This window comes from Lepidochelys kempii, chromosome 6 (assembly GCF_965140265.1).
Source record: "Lepidochelys kempii isolate rLepKem1 chromosome 6, rLepKem1.hap2, whole genome shotgun sequence".
Lineage (NCBI taxonomy): Eukaryota > Metazoa > Chordata > Testudines > Cheloniidae > Lepidochelys > Lepidochelys kempii.
This window is the reverse complement of record NC_133261.1, coordinates 4356168-4382123: the sequence shown is the minus strand read 5'-3', so window position 1 is coordinate 4382123 and position 25956 is coordinate 4356168. Positions and strand designations below refer to the sequence as shown.

Sequence of the window (25956 nt, the reverse complement as noted above, 5' to 3'; positions counted from 1 at the left end):
GTGGCACCTTAGAAAGTAACAAATTTATTTGAGCATGAGCTTTCCTGAGCTACAGCTCACTTCATCTGTCACCTGAGCAGAGGTGTCAATTACAACACAAAGCAAGACAGGGCACTTCAAGCTTTAAGAGCAGAAGGAAACAAAAGCTTAAGATAAGGAGGAATGAGCTAAAGGAAGGAATCTTTAAAACATTTGCAAAAAGAAAAGGAGTACTTGTGGCACCTAACAAATTAATTTGAGCATAAGATTTTGTGAGCTACAGCTCACTGTGGTCATATAATTTTGGCAGGCTATACTCTAGTTCCATTGACCCTCAGCCCCCACAATCCACTAGACCAGTAGCTTCCCTTTACTAAGTTCCACTCGGATTCGTCTGAATCAGGACTGAGCAAAATGAGAGTTAGAGTGTCAGCCACTGAGAACTGAAATCTCACTTGTATAACATTTGCTACAAAAGAGGAAATACTCCTATACATGCAGGCAGGGTGGATAAAAATCAATGATTTTAAAAAAATAAAATTTAAAAAAATCGGATGTTTTTGATAAAATGCTTTCTGAAGAAAAAACCTATCTAAAGATATTTCAATTAAAACTATCTTTGAGCTATAATGTATTTTATCATGGAATAGGGATGATAAATTTTTATTTTATAGTATGAGACAATATATTCATATAATGTTTTAGAAAAGTTTTGTAAATGAGTTCCAATGGTTCATGGATTAGGGAACCAATCTTATGGGGTTCCAGGGGCTTCTGTAGAGATTATTTAGGTTACTCTTTCTATCTACCCACTGAGACTCAGGGCTCAGTCTGGAAGATACCGTTAGAGATGCTTAGTTTTGCAGTTCTCAAACTGTGGATTTGTATCTCCAGGGGTAACATGCTTGTTAATGGCAAAAATGTTTTTAAATAAATAAATATATAGAGGTGAGAAATAACAGACCTCAACTTTATTGTCCCTCTGCAAATTTGTGTACACACAGTCAATCCCTTACCTCTCTCTAAAAGTGCAAAGTTTCAAGAAGTTCAATGAATAGAAGATTGTTGGGGGCAGAATAGATCTGGACAAGGAGAAGAAGTCTGGAGAGAAATGTGAGAAGCGAGGGACATATGCTTGTTTTGTTAAAATATTATATGTCTGATGTTGAAGAAAAAAATCCAGAATACTTAACTTTGTTGTTTTAGTTAAATAAAACAATTTAAATGTCTGTCTGATGGTGTTCTCCTCCTAATACAGCATGGCAAAAAAATCCTCCAAATATTGATTAACCTGTTGAATTGGAGATAGTTCACCTCCCAATGACTTCATAAATATCTGCTTCAATTACCTTTGGTAAATGAAATAACCAAACAATCATTCATTTTCTCATATGGCTGTAAAACTCATCTGAAAAGTTTTCAAAATAAATCACTTAAAAAATGTACAGTGTGTACCTTCTAAAAATGAAACCTACACCTATCTCTGAGTTGTGAAGAATATGTATTAAGGTTATAACAACCAACCAGAATGCACTTTTGTGTAGAAAGCCATGATTAAATGGAATCTTCCTGACTAGTGATTTAAATCAAATCCACCCTGCATGCAGGGCCCCTATCCTGATAGGACAGCAGGCTGGTTTTGTGGTTAAGGAACTAGCAAAGGGCCCTCGAAATCTGGGTTACATTTGCAGTTTGGCCACAGACCCATGTGAAATTTGGGGAAAGTCACTGACTGTCTGGGCCTCTGATCCCCATTATTAACCTCCCATTCTCTGCCCTGTCTGTTTAGATAGGAAATTCTCTGGGGCAGGGACTGTCTCTCAGCGTGTCTGTCCAGGGCCCAGCACAACTGCCCCGCCCCCAATCTCCATCAGGGTTTGGGCAGCACCCCTGCTCTCAAGTGAATAACCCATACTCACAAGCATCATGGGAAAGTGGAATTCTGGAATAGGCAGAAGAAGGCTGGATCATGGGAGCTGTTACTCATTTGACCTTTCCATCCACAGCTCTCCCACTCTCTGCCTTTACACAGACAAGTTCTCCCATAAGGCCATGCAAAAAAAAAGTCAGCCAGGCCCAGGGCACTCTGGAATCACAGGTGCCAACTTTTACGCGGTAAATAAGCACCCCGACTTTCACAATAAGCCAAAAATCAAGCTAATCCCATTTCAAAACAAGGCCAAAACAAGCCAATCCCTAAGAACCCCAACACTCTATGTGACTAGATCCCCCCAGGGTGCAGTCTGAGACTGGGGTGGGCCCACTGTGCACCCCGACTCTCTCCCCCCCTTGCTCCTGCTTGCTGGGAGCCAATCAAAAAAGAAGAAGCCACAAGCAACAAGTTACAAGCCAAAAACCAGCTAACAAGCAACTCACCAGCCAATTAAGCCAAAAACAAGCCAAATTTCTGCATTTGTTTTGTGTGGGTTTGGCATGTCTGTCTGGGATGTTTGCCCATAAACCACTGCACCTGGGCCACGGGGGCCTATCAGCTAACCCTGTAGAAGATGTATGTGCATGTGTTGTAACTCAAGTGAAGAGCAATCGAGACAGCTCTCGATTTACCTTTCCGGAGTCTGGCTTCCACATCTTCCAGGACTTTCAGAACCACTTTTGAGTCCCCTCTGCAGTGTCTGAGCAGCAGGTCGGTTAGGGCTGCTGGGTCAGCTGGTGTTACGGGGATGGGCTCAGATCCCCTCTCCAGCAGGACTTCACTCAGCTTATCCTTGAACCCCTCCAACTCCTCCTTGCCCAGGGCTTTCAGCTTCCTCAGCAGGTCCCTTCTCCCAGGGGCCTCCATGCAGCTTCCTGGTCAGCAGAGAGAGTCAGGAAACTGCAGTTCAGTGCTGAGTGCCACGGGAAGCAAAGAGATTGTTGCCCCCTGAGAAGTGGGAAGGACTCAGGCTGCAGGAGACCGCCCCATTACACCACACACCCTCCAACACTTCCTGATTCCTGCTCTTTTAGTGAGATCACTCTGTCCAATCAGGGTGCTGGTTAGGTGGCAATTTCGCCTCTGTATTGCCTGTCACTGTACTCACATCTGACATCCCCTGTCCAGAGATCAGTGTAGTGTTTCTCTCTCTCTCTCTCCCAAATATGCCTGGTTTGGATCACGGCTGTTTAACTGACTGTGCCGTTATAGATACGGGGATTTAATCAGCAGACTGTGGGACACATTCTAACCTCAGCGGAGGATTCACTCTGGATTTACACCAGGATCACTGAGATCAGAATCCAGCCCTGACTGTACTGACTGCATTAGAGTCACTCTGGATTCGCAGCTGGGTAACTGAAACCATAATCAGGTCATGACTATTACCTTTAGTGGAGTCACTCCAGATTTACACTGGAGTAACTGAGATCAGAATCGGGCCCTGCTTCCATTGACTTCAGCGGGGTCGCTCTGGATTTACACCAGGGTCACTGAGATCAGATTCGTGACAACTGCATATTTTTTAAACACTCTGCATAAGTTACCGAGTTAATTGGCCCACACTACACCCCTTTGAGGTAGATCAATATCATTAACCTCATTTTGCAAATGGGGAAACTGAGGTAGAGAGCGAGGGGAAGTGACCGAGGTCACACTGCACGTCAGTAACAGAGCTGGTCTTCGAACCCAAGAAGTCCTGCTTCCTAGCACCACATTTGTCTCTGTTTTGGAGAACTTTTAAAAACGATGGGCCACCCCACCAGCTCTGTTGCTGTCTCTGTCGCTGAGCACTAAGCTACACTCAGGGAGACACTGGAGAGAATTAGCTAGTGTGTGGATTCACAGGGTGCAATGGTGGGGGGGGGGGGTTGTAAGGCACTGAAAGAGTTAACTATACTAACTCAGTACCAGGCTGCCTGTAATAAAGCTCTGATCTCTGTGCCCCTTGTTCCTGCCTGCGTCACAACACGACCGGCGGTTGGAACTGAATGGACCCCATCTCTCCCGACAGAGAGAGGCAATGGAAAAGGAATAAAGGAGGAGAGATGAAGTGAGAGTCCTCTGCAGTGTGAGGGTTTGTGGTCCTCACCTTTGAGCACCCAAGCAGCCCCCAGAAAAGGCTGAGCAGGAAGAAGACAGAGGAAGGCCCAGATCCGCAAAGGTTTGAGGCACCTAATTCCCACTGATTTGCGTGGGAGTTTAGCACCTTTGAGAATCTGGGATGAAATCCCCCTCCAGCTTGTATAGGGAGACAAAATAAGTCCCTTGGGACATGCCTCTGCAGTGAAACAGGGCTGCAAACCCAAAGCCAGAAACAGCCGCATTTTGGAGATTGGGGAAAGGGCTGTGCGGGGCGAGAGAAGCCACCGCTGCCTGAAAGGAAGACCTAGCAGTGGGAGGGGAATTAAAGCAGAGAGCTTGTAACTGGAGAGTTGTAGGGCAGTGGTTAGTCAGTGTTTCCCGTAACATCTCTAGAAAGTCGGGTATTTTTGAACAGTTTCTTGTTGCATCAGGAATGCCTAACAAGAGAGGAATTGCAAGCTATCTGTAGGGGCACCATTTGGGGTACAGGCAGGTGACTTTCATACAGGAGGTATGAGCCGAGTCAGAGCTCCTAACTGCAGCATGGGCGTTAACGTGAATTCTGCAGAGGACAGGTGCTCCAGGGGCAGGGAGTCAGTATTTTGTTTCCAAACAGAGGCAGGGTGATTTAAGATCAGAAAGGGCTGGTAATTGCCTGTAAAACAGGAATCCCTCTGCAAGGGGTGGGGATGTTGGAGAGAGAATGCAGGGGACTCAGAAGAGCCAAGGTTATATTCTGAAAAGAGGAAGATTTGAGGGGGATAAGTGAAAAGAAGGGGCCAAAACCCAGGGAAGGGCCAGCAGTGGTACAGAGAGGTTCCCACTCTACCTGGGATACTTATGTGGTCCCATCACCCTAGCATCTGAGTGCCTCACAATATCTCACCGATTTGTCCTGGAGAAGATGGCTCAGATATTTAAGTATGAAGTGTATAGTTATTGAGTACATGTTAATATCTGTGAGTGGAGGCGCTGATGGCAACAGAAGTTTTACTTGATTAAGAACTAGAAGATTCAACCCTCCAACTTTCTTTCACGACAAAGAGCGGCCCAGATCTCCTGTGCCTGTTTATTTTCCTTTCCTGCATACTGTGGCCCTGAACTACCCGCAGAAGTCTCCATTTTTCCCTCAACTTTAAAATGTGGACTTTTCTTGGTGCTTGGTTTTAAATATTCTCCTGTGAGAACCGCAACTCAATCACTGGCGTGTTGTGTTTAAGAGCCTGCCGGAAAGTAACTAGCCTTTAAACAGAAGTCAAAGCGGTGTTGGCAACTCTCGTGATTTTGTCATGAGTCTCATGACACTGATTGTTTTCCTTCAAGCCCCAGCTCCTGGAGTCAGGTGGATGTGTGAGCTCAGCCTTCGGTCGTAAAGAAAAACAAAGTTTCTAGCCCTCGTGGCTGTGGAGAAAGCTTCAAAATGAGACCCCCAAGCTCAAAGAGCAGAAGGCAAATAAAAAGAACGGCAAAGCTATTAACTGCAAAGCTTATTTTTACATAATCTCATGATTTCAAAGCAAATCTCATGAATTTTGATGGGCCTGATTCATGGTTTTGAACATTTGGGGTTGGCAATACTGTAAAGGTGACTCGAAAGTGTCGGTTTCTCTCCTTTATAAGGTCAGTTTCTCGTCTATTATTCGCAGTGGGGTAACACCCCGAGAGCCTGAGGCAGGTGCAGTATAAACTCACAGGGCCTTGCCCTAGTAGGTTGATTCCAAAGTTCAGTGATCTGTTCCACGCTTGGTGAACTGCAAAAAAGGGATAGAAAGTCATCTAGATTTTTCTACAGTTGTTTCAATTGTTGTCTTCAAGCGTTAGTAACAAAGTCAGAGTACACATTAAAATTTTAAACCTAACCAGTGTCCCTTAAGTGAGTTGACACAAGATGTGAGAACTCCTGTTAGAGCTGAGTGGGTCTAATATTTATTTCATTCTCTTTTTGAAAAATATAGAAATTAGACACCTTGCTCCTGTCAGCTAATTTCTAAGTGGTCCCTGGAATCATGGTTAAAGTTGCCCCTGCCCCTACCAAAATCTGAAATGGCACTCCAGCTGGAGATGAGACAGCTGATGTCCTGAGGCCATGAGGGCAAACTCTAGCTCAGCAGAAACTGCCTGATGCTTTGATTCAGCAGGACAAAAAAAGCGATCCCTGCAGGCCATCAAAGGCGAAGGAGAGGGTGAGTCATAACATGGAGGCTCCAGGAAAGAAGCTGGCAAAGCAATGCAAGAGAGCAGAACACCTGAGCAACCCCGACTGAAGATTTTGCCAATAGAGAGCACCTGTGTTTCAAGGAAATATCGGGCAGCGGTATGAAAAACCCTGAGCAAAGCACAACCCAGGACACAACTGGACAGTCTGAGAAGCAGCAGGCCCAGTAAACTGGAGCGGGGGAATGAATTAACTCCGCCCATGTGTGACCAGAAAGGTAGCTCATTGGTCAAACTTCATGACATCTGAGCAGCTCCCACTAGGTAGGTCTGGGAACCCTGTCAGTGGCAGCCTGCTGCCTGTGTGCCGCAGTAGCGGCTTGGCTGAGAGCCCCTAAGAAAGGCGGAAAAACTTTAGGACTCCTCAACTGTCTTTCTGGGCTTCAATTCCTGCTCCCAGTCCAGCCTGGGACTTGGAAAACCTGGGTTCAGTTCCCTGCTTTGACACCGACTCCCTGTCTGACCTTGGGCATGTCACTTAGTCTCTCTGGGCCCCAGTTCCCATTTGTAAAATGGGGAAAGCTGTGCTTCCCTACCTGAGGATGAACGGATTAGGAAGTGCTCAGACACTATGGAAACTGGGGTATTGTAAATCCTTAAGATTGATAGGCAGCAAGTCCCTTAGATCAAAAGGCAAAAATATTAATACACTAGTAGCCAGCAGTGCAGTCTAAATGCATTACATTGAGCTGGTGATCTTCATTTTTCCCAGCGGGAGGCCTCATTTCCACCATGTCCTCCTCACGGCAGATGAATATAATGTCTGTTATTAAAACCCTGTGTGAACTGGCCACCGTTGTGACGGGTAGAGGTGTTAAAGAGACCGAGCTGCCAGCAGAGCAATCTCTGAGGGGAACCTATGACTTTGGAATTCACTCCTGCTCAGCTTGGTTTGAAGGAATCCATTTATATTCAGCTCACACTGCAAAGTCCATCTCTGAACATTTGAGGAAGTCTTGGGTGTGGGGTTTCAGTAGGGAGGTGTGAGAACTGGGGGTAGGGGGGTATGTTGATTTGGCAATTTCTATTTTCTAGCTGGCTGCTGTAACCACTAAACACCCTTCCTCTCCCCAGAGCAGGAAATAGAACCCAGGAGTCCTGACTCCCCCTGCCCCCCCCCCCAGCTCTAACCGTACTCCTCTCCCAGTCAGAGCTGCAGGAGTCCTGCTGCCACCCACTGTCACTACACAAACATTCACCAGGACAGGTTACCCAGGAGTGTCAAGGGGCAGAAGATTTTAACAGTCCTTGATGTCAGGTGATGGACTCAGGCCAGGTCTGCACGAAGAAGTTAAGTCGACCCAACGATGTCACTCAGGAATATGAAAAATCCACTTCTCTGAGCAATACCGTTACGCTGACCTAAGCCCCGGTGTCGGCAGCGCTAGGCAGATGGAAGAATTCTTTCATCAGCGTAACGACCGCCTCTCAGGGAAGTGGATTAACTACAGCCAAAGGAGACCCTCTGCCGTCGCTGTCGTGTGTGTCCACACTGATGTCTAGAGCAGTGCCGTTGCGGTGTTTGTAGAGAAATCATACCCTCACGCAGCCAGGTGACTCATCTGGAATTAGGACGTGACGTGGTTCTTGTCTCTGCGAGGGGAGTGGGGCCTACTGGGCTGAAGGAGCTGGAAAAGTCACACTGGATTGCGGGTTCTACCTCCGTTCAGGGAGAGGACGGGGTGGAGTTATGAAACTCCATTCCCAGCTCTGGGAAGGAGCCGATCTAGTGAGTTAGACCAGACTGGGAACTGGGAACCAGGACTCCATTCCTGATGCTTCAGCGTGCAGTGCAGCGGAATAGGGTTAGACCAGGTGATTGCGTCGACAAGGGGAAGGGTTGGGCCTTGACTCAGCACAAAAGAGCCCAGGAAAAAGACCCTGAATAGGGGCAAACTGAAGTTAAGGAGACACCCTGTTTATGGAAAGAGACAAAAGGTCAGGAATGGTATAATAGGAGAAAGAAAGGCACAAGACAGCACCCACGAGGGAGGCAGCGCATTGCCAGCATGAGCGTCTCCCAGCTCTCTCGACTGGACAAGCACGGTGCACGAGAAAGGAACTTGCCAGGTTGCATTTTATATTTTTCTTTGATCTGTAACCATATGTTTGTACGCCTTATACTTGCGTCTATTTGAATCTTTATCAAATAAACGATTTGGTTTTACTAGAGACACCTGAGCGCTGTCGGCTAAGGAGAGCGCTGAACTGAGGTGAAGCTAGTGAACCGGGGGGCACTGCTTCCAGGGAGGCAGCGAATCCGTGTGCATGGCGGGTGTCTGAAAGTTGAGGGACTGGGCCCTTGAGTGTAATGAAGAGGCACAGACAGGTGGGAGGGAGCTGGGGCCTGAGCAGGACTCCGGGGGGCTAACTGCAGAGATTTAGCCAGAGGTTCTCTCTGTGCCCCGCCGGTGTTGCCAGCTTAGCAGGCTCCTTCGCCCCATCTGCCATGCCAAAGGTGCCACAGGATTTGACGGGCTGGATTTCAAAATAATGGTTTCCCTTTGTAGAGGGAAGTAAATTAACCGCGTGTCTTGCCGTTATGCAAACAAAGCATTATTTTCATTCAATTTCAGTGCCTGCTAAGCTGAGGGAGAGTTCCTCATCGTTAAAGCCCTGGAGGGGGGCTCAGGATTCCTGGGTTCTATTTCTGGCTCTGCTACTGAATGGCTGGTTTGTGGGTCCATAGATAGTGTCTCACATGATGTGAACTTTTTTTTTTATTATTGTCTTCTGTTCCATATATCCCTTACACCAACACTAAATGAAAACGGGTTTGAGACTCCAGAGTTACACGGGGGTCACTGCAATCAGAATCCAGCTTGGATGCCACTGAATTCAGTGCAGTCACTCTGGATTTACACTTACTTACTAAGAACAAAATAACCTTCAGATTTTGCCCTGTATCATAGTGCAGGCTCACAAAGGGACAGAGTCAAAGTTATTCTTTAACTTTGCTTTATTCTGACTCTTATTTATATGAATTACCTTAATTTCACTTTTGCAATCTTAATGTCCCGGTCAGTATGTGTGTATGCACACTCATTCTCTTTCTCTGATCCCCTCTGGTTATTATTAATTATTATTGTCATAAATATAAAGGAAAGGGTAAACCCCTTTAAAATCCCTCCTGGCCAGAGGAAAAATCCTCTCACCTGTAAAGGGTGAAGAAGCTAAAGGCAACCTCGCTGGCACCTGACCAAAATGACCAATGAGGAGACAAGATACTTTCAAAAGCTGGGAGGAGGGAGAGAAACAAAGGGTCTATGTCTGTCTGTATGCTGCTTTTGCCAGGGACAGACCAGGAATGGAGTCTTAGAACTTTAGTAAGTAATCTAGCTAGGTATGTGTTAGATTATGATTTCTTTAAATGGCTGAGAAAAGAACTGTGCTGAATAGAATGACTATTCCTGTCTGTGTGTCTTTTTTGTAACGTAAGGTTTTGCCTAGAGGGATTCTCTATGCTTTGAATCTAATTACCCTGTAAGGTATCTACCATCCTGATTTTACAGAGGTGATTCTTTTTTACTCTTATTAAAAGTCTTCTTGTAAGAAAACTGAATGCTTTTTCATTGTTCTCAGATCCAAGGGTATGGGTCTGTGGTCACCTATGCAAATTGGTGAGGATTTTTACCAAACCTTTCCCAGGAAGTGGGGTGCAAGGGTTGGGAGGATTTTGGGGGGGAAAGACATGTCCAAACTACGTTTCCCAGTAAACCCACTTAGAGTTTGGTGGTGGCAGTGGAAGTCCAAGGGCAAAGGGTAAAATAGTTTGTACCTTGGGGAAGTTTTAACCTAAGCTGGTGAAAGTAAGCTTAGGAGGTTTTCATGCAGGTCCCCACATCTGTACCCTAGAGTTCAGAGTGGGGGAGGAACCTTGACAATTATTATTATTATTGTGAATGGGCAGTGAGGACTCCTAAGTTCTATTCCCATCTTTAGAAGGTGAGTGGGGTTGAGGAGTCAGAACTCCCGGGTTCTATCCCAAGCTCTGGGAGGGGAGTGGGGTCTACTGGGTTAGAGCAGGGGGGCTGGGAGTCAGGACTCCTGGGTGTCTCTTCCTAGCCCTATTGGTAACTCTGTGTGTGTGTGTGACCTTGGGAAAGTCCCTTCCCTGTCCTCAGTTTACTCATCTGTAAAATGAAATAAGTAATGTTACTCTTAATCAATACATATCAATTGTACTTTACAGAGGTAAAGTGCTATATAAGAGCAACAAATCAATATTATTTGTTCAGATCTGGCCCTCTAAAAGTCTCAAGGGTAAAAATAGCCCCTGCCCAGACCTCTGACAATCCAGAAGACAGATACTGAGGCAACTGGATGCATTGGGAGACTCCAGTTTGCATCCTGCAAAGGGATCAATATGGACAGACCTCTGCATCCACACACAGGGTACGCCTATGTTTTGAGCTGGAGATGTAATTCCCAGGTTGAGGAGACAAACCCCATGTGAGCTTTCATTGAGCTAATGCACTAAGAATACAGTGTCGTCATAGCACGGCAAGTAAGCGGCATGCATAATGTCTCAGACAGGCACATACTGAGTGGCCAGTCCCACTGCCACTCAGACTGATGTGGCTACACTTGAATCAGAGCTATTGCAAGGACCTAGGGACTAGAAGCAGGATCTGCAAAGCTGGGGGGAGGAGAGGGAGACGGGGGCTGATATTCCCACAGTGCTATTGGGAGACCTTGCAGATTTGCAGCCAGGGAGCACTTTTAAACGCCACAGGAAGTACTGTGCAAGAGTACCAGAGTGACCCTCTGCGCAAGAGACCCCCCCTGTGGCCCTCTGATTGGCCAAGTGCTCCTACTTAACTCCAGGAAGTTGACTAGGCAATCACACAGACTTTAGCTTGCTGCAATGCCAGACTCCACCTCATCTCCTGATCTCTGGTCTCTGACACCAGCCTAATTCTGACCCTGCCTCTTGTTCACAGGACCTGGCCTTGTGATTCCTCCAACTACTGCCCGGTGACTCCCGTCCCCGGTGGGCAGACCTCAGCCCAGCTGTGACAGCTAGGCCAGACCACCTATGGCCCCATCCCTTACGGTTTTCCCAGCCCCATATCCCTGGTAAGGGGCTCCCAGAAGTGGAAGGGCTGGGTCTACCACCACCGACCGGCCCCCATAGGGTACTGGACCCCCAGGAGCAGGTTGTGTAACTCCAAACTGAGAACCGTCTGCTGCAGTCCCAAGAGGCATGGCTCCTTGCAGAAAGTCAGACACGGCACAAACAGCTGGCACGGTCCTGGGAGGAAAATGCCATGCTCTGGGCCCACGTTGGGCCCCTGCTCGCTGAACTGAGCCCCGCAGTATCACTACCCAAACGTTTTGATGGGAACTGCCAGAAGTTGCGGGGTTTCCTCAGCCAATGTGGTCTCCTTTTCCTGCTCCACCCTCGAGCATATCCCACCAAGCCGGCGGAGGTGGGACGAGTGATCAGTTTGCTTACTGGAGAAGCACTGGACTGGGCCTCCCCACTGCTGGAACGAGGCCGCCTGGTGTTAACGGACTGGAACTTTGCCTTTCTGCGAACGCTTTCTGCAATCCGACAGCCCGCATCACACTCGCTCAGGGGAAGCGCTCGACAAAGGCTCCAGGGCCAGCAGCCTGGCATGCTGCCCAGTTTTGGCGACCCACCAATGATGTTGAGTGGAACAAGGAAGCCCAACGGCATCATTTTTTGGCACGGGCTTAGTGAGGAAGTAAAGACGAGTTAGCCCCACACTGAGACCCTCCAACCTGCTTGGATGCATTTATCACTCTTCTCTCTCCTCACCGACAACCAGCTGTGAGCGAAAGGAGGAGAGTAGGGGCACCCTGCTATCTTTCAGCCACACCTCACATCAAAGACCAAGGCTAACCACAAACCAATGCAGGTTGACCGGGGCCACGGACACCTGACCCAAGAAGAAAAGGAACAGCAATGGAGCAATAATCTAGGTTTTTGTAGTGGAGCATCAGGACACTCCCTTGCCATGTGCCCATTGCGAACCTTGGCCCATGAGGAATTGGGAAATGAGCAAGCCCAGGGCATGCAGGGGGAACCAGCCTGGACACCATGCTCTGGAACTACCCCCCCAGCCCTCAAAAGAAACCCCATCCAGGACATGTGGGTCCTCCCCACACTTCCAAGTATAAACAGAGTTACGCACGATAAATGGGGCCAAGCCCAGTGGGCCCTGATCAATTCTAGGGCTACTGATCACTTCATAGATGCTAAAGCCGCTCGAGCACTATGAACCCCCTCCACTTAAATCCCACTTCAGTTCTCATAGAAATGATAGATGGGTGCCTCCTGTCCCCGGGGCCAGTGTCTCAGGAAACAGTACCCCTTGAGGCTGTAATCTGGAGCCGTCGGGAGGTTCAGCGTAATCCATTCCCCACATTTCCCCCAAATTCTTGGGGCCACGTGGCTGGAGAAGCACGTCCCTTGCATCTGTTGGAGAGAAAAGAGGATCAACTTTCCCTTTGAATACTGCCAAAGGGTCTGCCTAGTGTGCAGCTGGCCTCAACCTTTTGGTCCCAGGCTCCTGTGGCCTATCAGAAACAACTGCACTGTTGAGGGGCCTCCACTGACAACAGCTAGTCAGAAGCAATCACTCCCAAGCCTGAATCCCCATCTCCCTGAAAAGTATTGGGATTACACGGATGTTTTTGAAAGGAAGAACGCAGATGCACTACCTTCACACTGAGACTGACTGCCCCCTAGATCTGAACCCAGGGTGAAGGTCCCTTACCTATGTGATGTCTCAGCCTGGACTGGCAGCTCTTCATGAATGCATCCAGGAGAACCTGGCCAAAGAACCAGATCCAAAGAACCTTTAATACCTGCGGAAGGCATGAGCCTTGAACCAAAGATAGCTCTGGGGGGGCATTATTCTTCTCTCGATTTGACTTTATCACTTATCACCCAGGAACCAGGAATGGGAAAGGCAAGGAGCCTAGCCAAGAACTACCCTATCTACTAAAACCTCACAACTTCCTCAGTACCACAACACACCAGACCTAATCTGATCTAATCTGGTCTGCTTCACAAGGCAATCCATTAGCCCAGGAGGTGACGGAACAGCCTGAGCAAATGACCGCCAGAACCAAGATGCAATGCACCACACGGGATGGAATCGCCTTCCTCAATGGATGCATATACGTGCCACCAGGGTGCCCCCTGCTAGAAGCGCTTTATCTCCGCCATGACACTCAGCTGACAGGCCACTTGGGACTCCTCAAGACCTTCCACACGGCTTCCTATTTCTTCTCGCAGCCGATGTCCAGGGTTACATTAACTCCTGTGACCTGTGTGCATACACCAAGATGCCATGTGCTAAGCCTCTCAGTCCCCTAGGTCCCCTGGAGACCCCGTCCAGACCCTGGACTTCATAATAGAACTTCCTGACTCGATGGCCACACAACGGTCTTGACTGGTTTAGACCAACTAACCAAAATGGCACACTTTGTCTCCTGTAACAGACTGCCCTCTGCTGAAACAACAGCTGGGCTCCTAGTGATTCATGTGGTCTGCCTACAGCATGGGCTTCCAGACCATATCACCTCAGACCGTAGCCCACACTTTGTCTCACACTTCTGGCAAGAAACACTCCAGCTAATGGACATTAATGCTTTTACCCCACCTCTGCATACCACCCCCCGACAGGTGGGCAGACGGAGAGGGTGAACCAAGTAATAGGGCAATACCTGAGGTGCTTTGTCAACTACCATCAAGTCAACTGGTTCTCCCTCTTTTTGTATGCCGAGTTCTCTAATAAAAATGCCGACCACACCTGCACAGGGCAGAGTTCCTTCTTTGCCAGTTACGGTTTCCACCCTCACTTCCACCCAGCTTTGCCAGCAGCCTCCCCAAACCCAACAACCGCTGACTGGGTCCAATAAATTCACCATATTCAGGAAGAACTTAAAGACCACCTCAAAGATATGAAAAGGCCCAGGCGCCGACTCCGTGGGTGCTCCGGGGCTGGAGCACCCACGGGGAAAAATTAGCGGGTGCTCCACACCCATCGGCAGCCAAGCTCCTCCTGCCCCGCCTCCTCCCCCCTCCAAGCTCTTCCCCCCCCCACACACACCACCTAACAGCTGTTTGGCAGCACTTAGGACTTTCCCAGCATAGCCAGGCGGAGAAAACAGGGGGAGCGGAGATAATAAGGGCGCCACCCATTTATACTCACCCAGCGGCGCTCCGGGCGTTCAGTGCCAGGTCAGGCGGCGCTCCGGGTCTTCAGAGGCACTTCGCCTGAACCGCCGCCGAACACCCGGGGCGCCGCCAAACTGAGTAAAGATTAAAAAGGCACCACAAATTAAAAAGGCACCACTTGTGCTGGGTGGGGGAGCAGCTCCTGCCCCGCTCCCCCCCACCTACGCTACTGGGAAGGGGGTGGAATGGGGGCGGGGTGAGGGCAGTGCAGGGGCGGGAAGAGGCAGTGCAGGGGCGGGGCCAGGGGTGGGGTGGCGGTCGAGCACCCACCAGGCAGAAGGGAAGTTGGCAACTATGTGAAAAGGGACTATAAGCGACAAGCAGACTGTCAACACCAGGAAGGTCCAGCTTTCGCAATAGGCCATACAGTTTGGCTTGCCGCAAAGCACCTCCGTATGAACAGGCCATCCCGTAAGCCAGGCCACCAGTTTCTCGGACCCTGCCGGATCTGTCAGCAAATCAACCAGGTCACCTTCAAACTGCAGCTCCCTCAATCTCTTAAGGTACAGCCTGTTTTCCACGTATCCCTCCTGAAGCCTTATACAGAGGACCCCTTTCCCGCCTCTGCCAATCCAGATCCAAGGACATGAGAAATCTATTGTCCACGCAATCCTCGACACTAAACGGCGGAAGGGGAGACTGTACTGCCTAGTCAACTGGCAGGGCTATAGTCTTAAAGAACACTCCTGGAAACCTGCTACGAATCTCCACGCCCCAGACCTGGTAGAAAAGTTTCAACAAGAATCACCCAACTAAAGCCAGCCTGGCACCCCCCAGAGGAGGGATGCCCCTGAAGGGGCATGTAGGGGGGAAGATAGGGGGTAAATATAAGTATTCAGGGACTAGAACCCAGGTCTGCAGAGGCACAGCTGGGGAGCACTGTGGGAAGTAGGCACTGCAGGAAGTACCGACCAAGAAACCCAGAGTGGCAGTACCCTGAGGACCTCTGATGGGCCAAGTGCTCCTACTTAATCCCAGGGGTTGCCCTAGGAAGTTGTCTGGGCAACGACACAGACTTCAGCCTGCTAGGCCAGACCGCTAACACCCTGGTGACTTCAGAAAGTCTCCTCGAGCTGGGAATCACACCCCCAGCTCAAAATGTAGACATATCCAGAGTACACAGGCATAAAGCTCCAGCCATGGGGGCCTCTTCACAGGAGTGAGTATTTGTTTGTTTTGCTTTTGGGGAGTTTTATTTTGTGACTTTATGATTTATTCATTCTTTTTCCTCTTTATTTTCTTGGTTCTGTATTTTATTTGCCTTTGTTTTTCCATCCATAATATTTGATTATGTCAGGACCTGGGCCAATAATGGATTTGTCAATTCACGGGCAATTCTGAAAAAATTGGGAGGGAAAAATTCCGGTGAAAGCAAAAGTGAAACTCCTGGGAAACCGAAACGTTGGGGAAAAAAATCCATATTGGGTCAAGGGAAACATTGTGTTTTGACAACATTGAAATGTTTCATTTCAGCTTCAACCATTTTTAAAAATCAAAAACAATTTAAAAAAAAAAACACCTAAAGTTGTTTTGAACCAAAAAACCCAAACATTTTTTAAGTGAAATCATAGTAATGAAGGACTGGAAGGGACCTCAAGAGCTCCTAGAGTTGTCCCCCCATGACCCCCGTGCAGAGGCAGGACCAAGTAACCCTCGAGTCTGGACCACCCCTGTTTGTCTTAAAAACCTCCTGGGGATGGGGATTCTACAACTTCCCCAGGTAACCTCTTCCAGTCAGGGCCGGCTCGAGGGTTTTTGCCGCCCCAAGCTCAGGTGGGGCTGGGGCTCGCAGGCGGCGCTGGAAGTGGAGGGCGTGATGTTATCTTCTCCCAGCGCCTGCAGGGGCTTTCCCCCCCTCCCTGCGCAGAGAAGCCCGGATATATGGGGTGGCACAAGCAGGGCCGGTGCAAGGATGTTTCGCGCCCAAGGCGAAACTTCCACCTTACGCCCGCCTCCCCCCCCAGCCCTGCGGCAGCTCCCTGCCCCACCCTCCGCCCTGAGGCCCCCCCGCAGGTGCTCCCCACCACCCCCTCTCTCCCCCTTGGCCCCGGGAGCCGTGCAGCAGCTCCCCGCCCCAGCTCACCTCTGCTCCACCCCCTCCCTGAGCACACCACTTCTCCCGCCTCCCAGGCTTGCGGCGCCAATCAGTTGATTGGTGCCGCAAGCCTGGGAGGGAAAGAAGCAGAGCGGGGTGGCGTGCTCAGGGGAGGAGGCGGCGCGGAGGTGAGCTGGGGCGGGGAGCGGTTCCCCTGCGTGCCACACCCCCCCCCCCCATTACTTGCTGCAGGCGGCCCTCCCCACGCCCCCTTGCTCCAGCTCACCTCCGCTCCACCGCCGCCCCAGAGCGCGCTTTTGGCCGCCCGCAACCACTTGGCACCCTAGGCGACCGCCTAGTGATTGCACCAGCCCTGGGCACAAGGCAGCGCAGCCCCGGCTCCCCGGCAGGACTCGACCTCTCCTCCCCAGGGGGCGGCGGGGCCCTGGGAGCTCAGCATCCCGGGGCTGGGGCTTCCCCTTCCTGCTGCGGCCGGGGGCGCGGCGCCCTCGCCCCATCGAAGTGGCGCAGCTCCGAGAGCACTACTGCCCCGAAAAAAAAGGGTGGCCGGAACGCCGCCCCTGGAAATGTGCCACCCCAGGCACCTGCTGGCTTGGCTGGTGCCTAGAGCCGGCCCTGCTTCCAGAGCTTAACTATCCAGAGAATTGATGTAAGCAGTGTCAGGATGAGCTCCACCCTGACATCTGGTGGTGAGGTGTGGCAAGTTGTGGAAAAGAACTTCAGGGGCCGATCTCATTTGCATAGGCACGCCCACCCCGCCTAGAATGAGGCCATAGCTGCCCAAATGGTCACTTTGGCTGCTGTGGGATCCCCAGTGTCTCTGTCATTGGGGCGGGAAGAATAAATTGTTATTATGGGAACTGTGCTTGGAACTGTACTTGGCCTTTTGTTATGATGGAGGGACTCACCATCAACTAAGTGGCACTCGCTAGGCAAGGGTCATGGGTTCCAAAACTCTGTGACTGGAGAGAGGCTGGGGACAAGTATTAATACTTGGTGGCATGGGCCTCTTGGTGAGGGCCTTGCATGCTAATTGCACTTCCTCCTCTCTCCACTGTGGAATATCAGAGCTAATTTTGATTCCATTAGGAGTCTAGTTACAGGCTGCTGAGCTCACTTTGGGCTAATGGTGCACCAGCACTGAGGCTTCCCTGCTACAAGCTGAATTCACCAAAGAGTTGAACTGACTAAGAGCTGAAATCACTGAGTGTTGTGTTAAGTAGTGGGGGAGCCTGAAGATATATTGTGGAGCAGTTTGCGGGACGGCTGGAGTGCCTTGTGGACAGGCTGGTGGAGCAGTTCATAGGACAGCGGGAGCTGCTGGTGGGATGTGGAGCAGTTCATGGGACGGCAGGAGCTGCATGTGGGCCGCAGAGCTGAGCGAAGCAGTTCGTGGGGCGGCTGGCGGAGCAGAGCTGAGCGAAGGCCTATGGAGCTGTGGGGCGGTCAGCTTCAGATCATGTACGGTGCCTCTTACCTCCACCCCCATCTCCACCCAGGTTGGGAGGTAAAGCTCTGTAGATAAACTTTTGAACTCTGGGGCTGCCCTGACCAGGGACAGAGACTTTTCGGTCATTGGACTTTTGGGACTTTGCGTGATTTGGGGTTGCTGGACTCAAGAACCAAAGGGAAAGGACATTCCCCAATTTGCTTGGGGTGGGTTTTTTTGCTCATGGGTTGTGTTATGAATCCTGTTGGTGGTGTTTCCCCAACATAATGCCACATTGTTTCTCTTTGTTATTAAAAGGCTTTTTGCTACACTCAGACTATGTGCTTGCAAGAGGGGAAGTATTGCCTCTTGGAGGCGCCCAGCAGGGGTGGTATCTATTTGTCCCAGGTCACTGGGTGGGGGCTCGAGCCGGTTTGCATTGTGTTATTGGAATGGATCCCCTAGATATTGAACCCAGCCCTTGTTGCTGCCAACTCTGAGGGGTAGAAGGGTTACATTAAAAAAACAGTGTTTCCTAACATCGAACCTGAAACTCCCTTGCTGGAAACTAAGCCACTTTCTTGTCCTATTTTCAGTGGACATGGAGAACAGATGATCACCGGCCTCTTTATAACAACCCTTACGTATTTGAAGATTATGTTCCCCCTCAGTCCTCCTCTTCTCTGGGCTAAACATGCCTCGTTCTTTCAACTTTTCCTCCCTCTGTCAAAGGGCAGCACAAGCAGGGGCTCTCCTGAAGGGAGCAGATAACATGCTTTACAAATGCACCACCCTCTTCTCATGCTGGCTGGGGATCTAAGGTGCACCGGAGTTTCGATTCTGCATGTATCTGTTACAGCCAAGAAGCGAGTGTGTTTTGTTGTTACTTGCATCCAATGAAGTGAGCTGTAGCTCACGAAAGCTTATGCTCAAATAAATATGTTAGTCTCTAAGGTGCCACAAGGACTCCTGTTCTTTTTGCGGATACAGACTAACACGGCTGCTACTCTGAAACCTTGGTTTAGATCGGCACCCTGGGACAAAAATCATTCCCAGGAAATGAGGACAAAGCAGAGAAAGAGCCAGGACCATTTTTAGCAAGCAGATCCGGCTGCCTGCGGCCCGCCCCATTTCTGAGCACCAATCGCTTCTCAAGGCAAAGAACTGCTCCCTCAGCCCTGTTCCTGCCCCCCTGGCAGTTTTGCTCAGCTGCTGAGGAGACAGGATGGGGAAGACGGTGCGGGATCACCTCGTGGACACCCTGGAGGAGCTGGGGCAGGACGCATTTAAGAGGTTCAAGGCCAAGCTGAATGTGTTCCCAGTGAAGGAGGGCTACAGCAACATCCCACGGGGCTGGCTGGAGAAAGCTGATGTCCTGGATGTGTGCGACAAGCTGATCAGCTACTATCGGGAGGAGTATGCGGTGGAGGTGACTGTGAAGCTCCTGACAGACATCAATGAGCGGGACCTGGCAGACAGATTCCGCAAGGCAACAGGGACTGGTAAGGATCGGGGCAGGGAGAGAGCATTAACGGGGATAATGATACTGAACTCCTTTGTAAAGTGCTTTGAGATCTATGGATGATAAGTTGTATAGAAGAGCGCAGTATTATTATTAGGGAAGCCCCACTGAGCCTGCCCCTGAGCTCTCCCTCCTACTCACGTGTAGGAGGCTAGCTAGGAAATGGAGCTTTACCCCAGCTAAGAGAAAATGACAGAAACACCAAGTTTGCAGGATGATCTCTACTCTCTATCTTCTGCCCCTGACTGCATCGCTCTCTCTTTGTAAGTCCTGCCTCTATTCTCTGTTTCTCCCCTCCCTGCAGCACTTGTGCACAGAACAACACAAATACAGTCCCATCCAACCCTTTCCACAGGAGAGACAAATAGGCATGCTCACCAGAGACCAGATTTCTGTTTTGAAAGTCTGTTGTCCAACCCTAGCTGGCCATCTCCGTTCTCTCTACAACTTATCACACAGAGTTAAGGCGGGGGGGGGGGGGCATCTTCTTTGTTTTTTTTAGAAATCTTCCATTTTCTTTCTCCTTGTTTAAAATGTTTCTTCTGAGCCCTTGAAATTTGCTTTCACTTTCAAGTGTAGTCACTTCCACGTCCTTGCCTGAACTTGCTGGAAGGGTTTGCAGTTTGCTAGCTTTGCATCTGATTTCTCCTTATTGCTACACGCCCTGCGGAAGGAGGGCAAACTTCACTGGAGCGGCACCAATTTACCCCAGCGGAGAAACTGGCCCATGAGGCCTCTCGTTTCAAAATCTAGGGCCAGATTCTCAGCTGGGGTCATTCAGCATCGCTCCATGGAGCTACACCACTTTATACCGACTGAGGATCTGGCCCCGCTTTGCTTATTAATTGGTCTGTGCACAATGTTGCATGGTGGAATACAAAGGATTCAGTCCAAATGCCCCCCGACTCAGACTGAAAAAGAGAACACGCCTTTATATGACTGCCATTAAAAGCAGATGGGTAGGGGGGGAAATGGCAGGAGGCAGAGAGGAGTGCTGTGAAATATTGAAGCAACAGGAAATGAGGAATTTAAAGTTTAAATCTGATCCCAGATCCCAACGAAAGAGCTGAACGTGTGAATCTGTCTTATCCTCAGTTTCCCTGGATCCTTCTGGGGGGGCTTTTTGGGCTCTGTGTGTCTGTCGCTCACTCTCCCCTCCATATCTCGCTGGGTGTCTGTGGGAACAGCTGCACTGCAATCAGGGGAAGTGTAACTGCAGCATGTGTAGACGTCCCCGAGGTAGTTTTAATCGAGCTCGCTCAAGGAGCAATAGCAGGGAAGCCCCAGTAGCACAGACTCCAACACAGCCGTTAGACTCGAGCTCTCTCCTACTTACGAACAGGAAGCTAGCTAGAAAGAGGAGCTTCACCCGGTCTAAGCAGAAGTGTCTCCATGTCTAACTGGATCCCTCTCTGCTTCTCGGTCACTCTCATTCGGTGTGGGCCTCTGTGTGTCCGTCCTAGTCTGTGTGTCTGTCTCTTGGGGAAGGAGGGCTCAGTGGGGGGCACTCTCCCCTACCAGGCAGTGCCGACCCCAGTGAGGTGCTAGGGAACAACGTGGGTGACTCAGACACTCAATGACTATCCCTCTCAATCCTGCAGGTTTCAGTGGCGAGGGGCAGCAGCCAGTGCCATCCGTTGGGGCCACAGGAAAGGAAGGTGAGCCCGTAAACACTCACGGGCTCTTTTTCACTCCCCAGGCAGTCTGAGGGGTGTGGTCTCATTGCAGAGTGACCTGACCCTCCTGCAATCGGCCTCCCCAACCAGAGCTACCTCCCAGCTCCTGGGACAAACCTTCTACCCTGCCTGCCAACTGCCAAGCCATCCAGAGCCCAGCTCTGCCCCCGCCAGCCCCCCTAGTGTGGCACTAGGGGGTGCTCTGCTGGAGGGAGTGGGTCAGGGGGCTCAGAAGGGGATGCTCTCTCCTCTGCTAGAGCTGTGCTAGGGTGCTTTGCTACAGAGAGGCGGTGGAGGGCTCAGTACGGGGCGCTCTCCCTTCGGAGTTAATGGTGACTCCAACATCCCAGCACGGCACTAGGGGGCGCTGTGCTGCAGGGAGCAATGTGGGTGATTCAGCGGGGACAACTGTCCCCCTTGTGTCCATGCTAGGAGGCACCAAACCAAAGCTTTGCTTACCTGTGGTCTTTAACCCCACCCCGCCTCCCAGGCTCTTTCTATAAATTGGGGTGTAAATTTGGGGGTCCTGGCAAAATCCTAACCCAGGTGACGACAGTCTACTTTTCCTAAGTGCCCCCTGCCATTTAAACAGCGGATGGACCCCAGCCCAGAAGCTGCTGCAGTTCAGCACGGGGCGAGTGATTCTTGTGCATCACGACTGTGTAGCTCTCAGGCAGTCGATGTGCCTCACCCCAGATGCAGCTGCAACTGTAATCCACTTAGTGTGGTGCTCTCTTCCCCTCTAATGGTGTCTGGGCCACAGATGGAGGCTAATGAGCCTGATATAACCTTGACTAAGAGGTGGGTTTTTCAGCTCAGGTAGCCAATGCTTTAAGATCAAGAAGTCCCAGATTCAGTCCCCCTGCTACTGCCAACTCACCCAGGGGCATGGCATTACAAGAGCAGTACTGCTGTGTTGCGTAGCTGTTAACGATCTGCCACGCCGGCCCTCACCGTCTGCTGTATTTCGGTACTGGTTGGAATGATGGAACAGTATGTTTGCAAATATCTATTCATACCTTGTGTGTGTAGTCTCTCCAGAGGGGCATTTTGTCGATCGATACCGAGTGCAGCTGATTGAACGTACCGCCCATGTGGAGCCCATTCTGGACATGCTTCATGGGAATGTTCTGGACGACGAGCAGTACCAGACCATTAGAGCCGGGATCACCAGCCAGGAGAAAATGCGCAAGCTGTATCAGCTAATGCCAAGCTGGAATAAAGCGTGCAAGGACCGGTTCTATGACGCACTGAAAGCCAAGAATAGGTTCCTCATTGAAGACCTTGAGGGAAATTAAGACAACCAAGAAGTTACGTTCCTTGTAAACATGCGTCCATTCCAGGTGCACAGGACCCTAGCTCTAGATTCCACATGGCTTTCTGGGTAGGGTGGTGCTTTCACCCCTTTGCTAGCATTGTTTCAGGGTAAAAAAAACTCTTTCCAGTGCTCCCTTTGGTGGAATGGGGGAGACTGTGATGTGATGCAGCCGTGAGGTGGTCGCTAAGGACTGTCCATACTGCAACGGCTGACCCGTATCAGCTGACTCAGGCTCACGAGGCTCAGGCTAAGGAGCTGTTTAATTGCAGCGTAGATGTGCGGACTTGGGCTGGAGCCTGGGTTCTGGGACCCTCCCTCCTCCTGGGGTCCCAGAACTCAGGCTCCAACCTAAGCCCAAACATCTACAAACACAATTAAAGAGCCTGAACCTCGTGAGCCTGAGTCAGCTGACAGGGGCCAACCACGAGTTTTTAATTGCAGTGTAGACATCCGTTATTGGCTTTAGGGTAAGTACATGATGGATGGGATACCAGTAAGAGAATGGAGCAGAGCTCTAAGGTGCTTAAAGGCTGCACAGGGATTGCTTGCCAAGCTCTGAAATGGGGGTACTACTCAGCAGCTCTGCACAGGGATCACTCACCCAGTGCTGAAATGCAGCCACCTCTGGGGTGCAGCATGGCAGCGGATTAACAGATGCACGGCAATGCCGCACAGGGATCAATCATCTATACCTGAAATGCAGCTGCCTCTGGGGTGGGTTATATGTGCTGGATTTTATGAAAACTGGACACCACAGTGACACCACCGTCTTACAGCAAATGGTGTGTGGCTACATGGACAATGGGGGAGTTGTACTCTAGCACAGTGATGCACAAACTGGGGGAAATTCCCCCCTAGGGGGGCACGGAGGAACATGCAGGGAGGTGAGTGTCGACGCCAGGTGGCTCATGTCCACCCCCTGACTCATCTCAGCAGGCCGCCCAGCCTGTGGGTCAGCGTGCTGTGCCAATTTCCAGCCCCAGCAGCCTCTGCACCCAGCACTGGATCTTCCCCCAGAGCCTGTCGCAGGCACCTTCCCCAACCCTGAAATCTTGAGCGGAGAGGGGCAGGTATTGGCCCTGCCCTGGCAGTGCAGCCTGGTTGCAAGGTAGAAGCAGCCCGCGACGGAGGAAGCCTTGGCCGTGCAGTAACGGGGGCGGTGGGGGGGTGGGGGAAGAGAAGACACGATTCCATTTATGGTAAGGGGTAGGGGACGCAACCGGAAAAAACTTCGCACCCCACTGCTCTAGTATATACCACTGCTGGAACTCCAGCCAGCGTCCCATCCATCATGCACCCCCACCCGTTCCTTTAGCGCCCACCCCTGTGTCTCACCACAGACACTTCGGCTGTGGCTACACTACAGAGCTTGCAGCTGTGCCACTGTAACCCGGCTAGTGTAGATGCTGTAAGTGGACAGGAGTTAGCGGCAGTAGCTTCTCCTGCCGACATAGCCCTGTCCACACCGGCACTTAGGGCCGTGCAACTTACATCGCTCGGGGAGGTGGTTTATTCACGCCCCTGAGAGACATAACTCATACCGACGTACGCTGCGGTGTGTATAGAACATCGGTCTTTTTCCACAAGAAGATCTCATTCAAGTATCTACCGAAAGGATCGCTGTGCTGGACCAAATTCAACTTCAGAATTCCTGCCAAGGCTCTGACTTCATCTTACCACCTTCCTCACCAGCTGCCATGAACTCAGGGGCCTGTTTTCTTGGCAAGGTGGTTTTGTTTGGGGGGACTGGAAGGGACCTCGAGAGGTCATCTACTGCACTCATGGCAGGACTAAGTATTATCTAGACCTTCCCTGGCAGCTGTTTGTCTAACCTGCTCTTAAAAGTCCATTATGGAGATTCCACAACCTCTCTAGGCAATTTATTCCAGTGCTTAACTGCCCTAATAGTTAGGTATTTTTTCCTAATGTCCAACCTAAACCTCCCTTGCTGCAATTTAAGCCCATTGCTTCTTGTCATATCCTCAAAAGGTTAAGGAGAACAATTTTTCACCCTCCTCCTTGTAACATGGTTAAAGGGGATTTTGCCCAAACTATATTTTTAAATATATATATATGTTTATATTTTGTTCTACAATGGAAAACCAGAAACTATGTCCACAAATAAAGCTAGAAGTGCCTCCCAGTCTGAGAAGGATGATGTAACTGTCTGCTCTGTTTTTCATTCAAAATGTCTGTAGGCGAGAGGATAGTGGGGATGCATGAATAGGAGCATGGATTAAAAGGATGGTGGAGGAGGACAGATGGCATGAGCGGGTGGTGGGGTTGGTGGATGGTCTGGTTGGGCGGCCTGGATGAGTGGCCTGGTTCAGAGAGTGCATGGATGAACAGCACGTGCCATGGATGAATGAGTGACATGCTGGGGGAGGGAGATCAGGGGTTAAAGCAGTGGGTAGCCTGGAGCCCCTCAGCTCCCCTTTCTCTGCACAAAGCGCAAGGAGAGCTCCCCCTTCACGCTTGAAATGAAAACTCACCAGACAGGAAAATGAAATGGGAGCAGCAGGTGGAAGTGGTTTCTGGGAGGACTTGTTTCTGTGGCTCCTAACCTCTCCCCTCTGTAGGTGGAGCAGCAAGAGCCATACCTAATAGGGGAAGATGCCCTAGCCAGGATTCCCCAACCTGTGTCCCTTTCTCAGAGGGAGAGCCCGATAATAGTGTAAAAAGAAAAGGAGAACTTGTGGCACCTTAGAGACTAACCAATTTATTTGAGCATGAGCTTTCGTGAGCTACAGCTCACTTCATCGGATGCATACCGGGGAAACTGCAGCAGACTTTATATACACACAGAGATCATGAAACAATACCTCCTCCCACCCCACTGTCCTGCTGGTAATAGCTTATCTAAAGTGATCATCAGGTTGGGCCATTTCCAGCACAAATCCAGGTTTTCTCACCCTCCACCCCCCCACACAAATTCACTCTCCTGCTGGTGATAGCCCATCCAAAGTGACAACTCTTTACACAATGTGCATGATAATCAAGTTGGGCCATTTCCTGCATAAATCCAGGTTCTCTCACCCCCCTCCCAAAAACCACACACACAAACTCACTATCCTGCTGGTAATAGCTCATCCAAAGTGACCACTCTCCCTACAATGTGCATGATAATCAAGGTGGGCCATTTCCAGCACAAATCCAGGTTTTCTCACCCTGTCCTGTAGTAGGTAACTTCTGGGAACTCTTCTGGCCAGAAGAGTTACCTACTACAGGACAGGCCTAACAAAGAAAATAACAGAACGCCACTAGCCGTCACCTTCAGCCCCCAACTAAAACCCCTCCAACGCATTATTAAGGATCTACAACCTATCCTAAAGGATGACCCAACACTCTCACAAATCTTGGGAGACAGGCCAGTCCTTGCCTACAGACAGCCCCGCAACCTGAAGCAAATACTCACCAACAACCACATACCACACAACAGAACCACTAACCCAGGAACTTATCCTTGCAACAAAGCCCGTTGCCAATTGTGCCCACATATCTATTCGGGGGACACCATCACAGGGCCTAA

The 25956-nt window shown here is 50.2% G+C and overlaps 2 protein-coding genes across 15 annotated transcripts in view; one reads left to right on the top strand and one right to left on the bottom strand.

The window, feature by feature from the left end:
- The window catches only part of LOC140912346 (NACHT, LRR and PYD domains-containing protein 1b allele 2-like), a 110299-nt gene extending 107436 nt beyond the window's left edge, over positions 1-2863 (bottom strand). For all 13 annotated transcript variants that reach the window (XM_073346583.1, XM_073346584.1, XM_073346581.1 and 10 more), the window contains exon 1: positions 2545-2863. In XM_073346583.1, the coding sequence (XP_073202684.1) occupies positions 2545-2779 (235 nt within the window). In that variant the 5' untranslated portion in view covers positions 2780-2863. The remainder of the gene's footprint in view (positions 1-2544) is intronic.
- Positions 2864-19092: 16229 nt separating this feature from the next.
- On the top strand, positions 19093-24585 carry LOC140912351 (apoptosis-associated speck-like protein containing a CARD). Of its 2 annotated transcripts, XM_073346603.1 has the most exons (3): positions 19094-19413; positions 21035-21091; positions 22142-24585. In XM_073346603.1, the coding sequence occupies exons 1-3, from the start codon at positions 19137-19139 to the stop codon at positions 22405-22407; spliced, it is 600 nt and encodes a 199-aa protein (XP_073202704.1). In that variant the 5' UTR covers positions 19094-19136; the 3' UTR covers positions 22408-24585. The 2 variants fall into 2 exon arrangements, with proteins under 2 accessions (XP_073202706.1, XP_073202704.1); XM_073346605.1 differs by lacking the exon at positions 21035-21091 and having other exon boundaries at positions 19093-19413.
- The last annotated feature ends 1371 nt before the right edge of the window (positions 24586-25956 follow it).

Excerpts from the sequence above, each read along its gene's own strand:
- LOC140912351 (XM_073346603.1), top strand. The coding sequence starts at position 19,137 with ATGGGGAAGACGGTGCGGGATCACCTCGTGGACACCCTGGAGGAGCTG. Across the intron at positions 19,414-21,034 it reads CCGCAAGGCAACAGGGACTG|GTTTCAGTGGCGAGGGGCAG; the intron begins GTAAGGATCGGG and ends TCAATCCTGCAG. Across the intron at positions 21,092-22,141 it reads TGGGGCCACAGGAAAGGAAG|TCTCTCCAGAGGGGCATTTT; the intron begins GTGAGCCCGTAA and ends TTGTGTGTGTAG.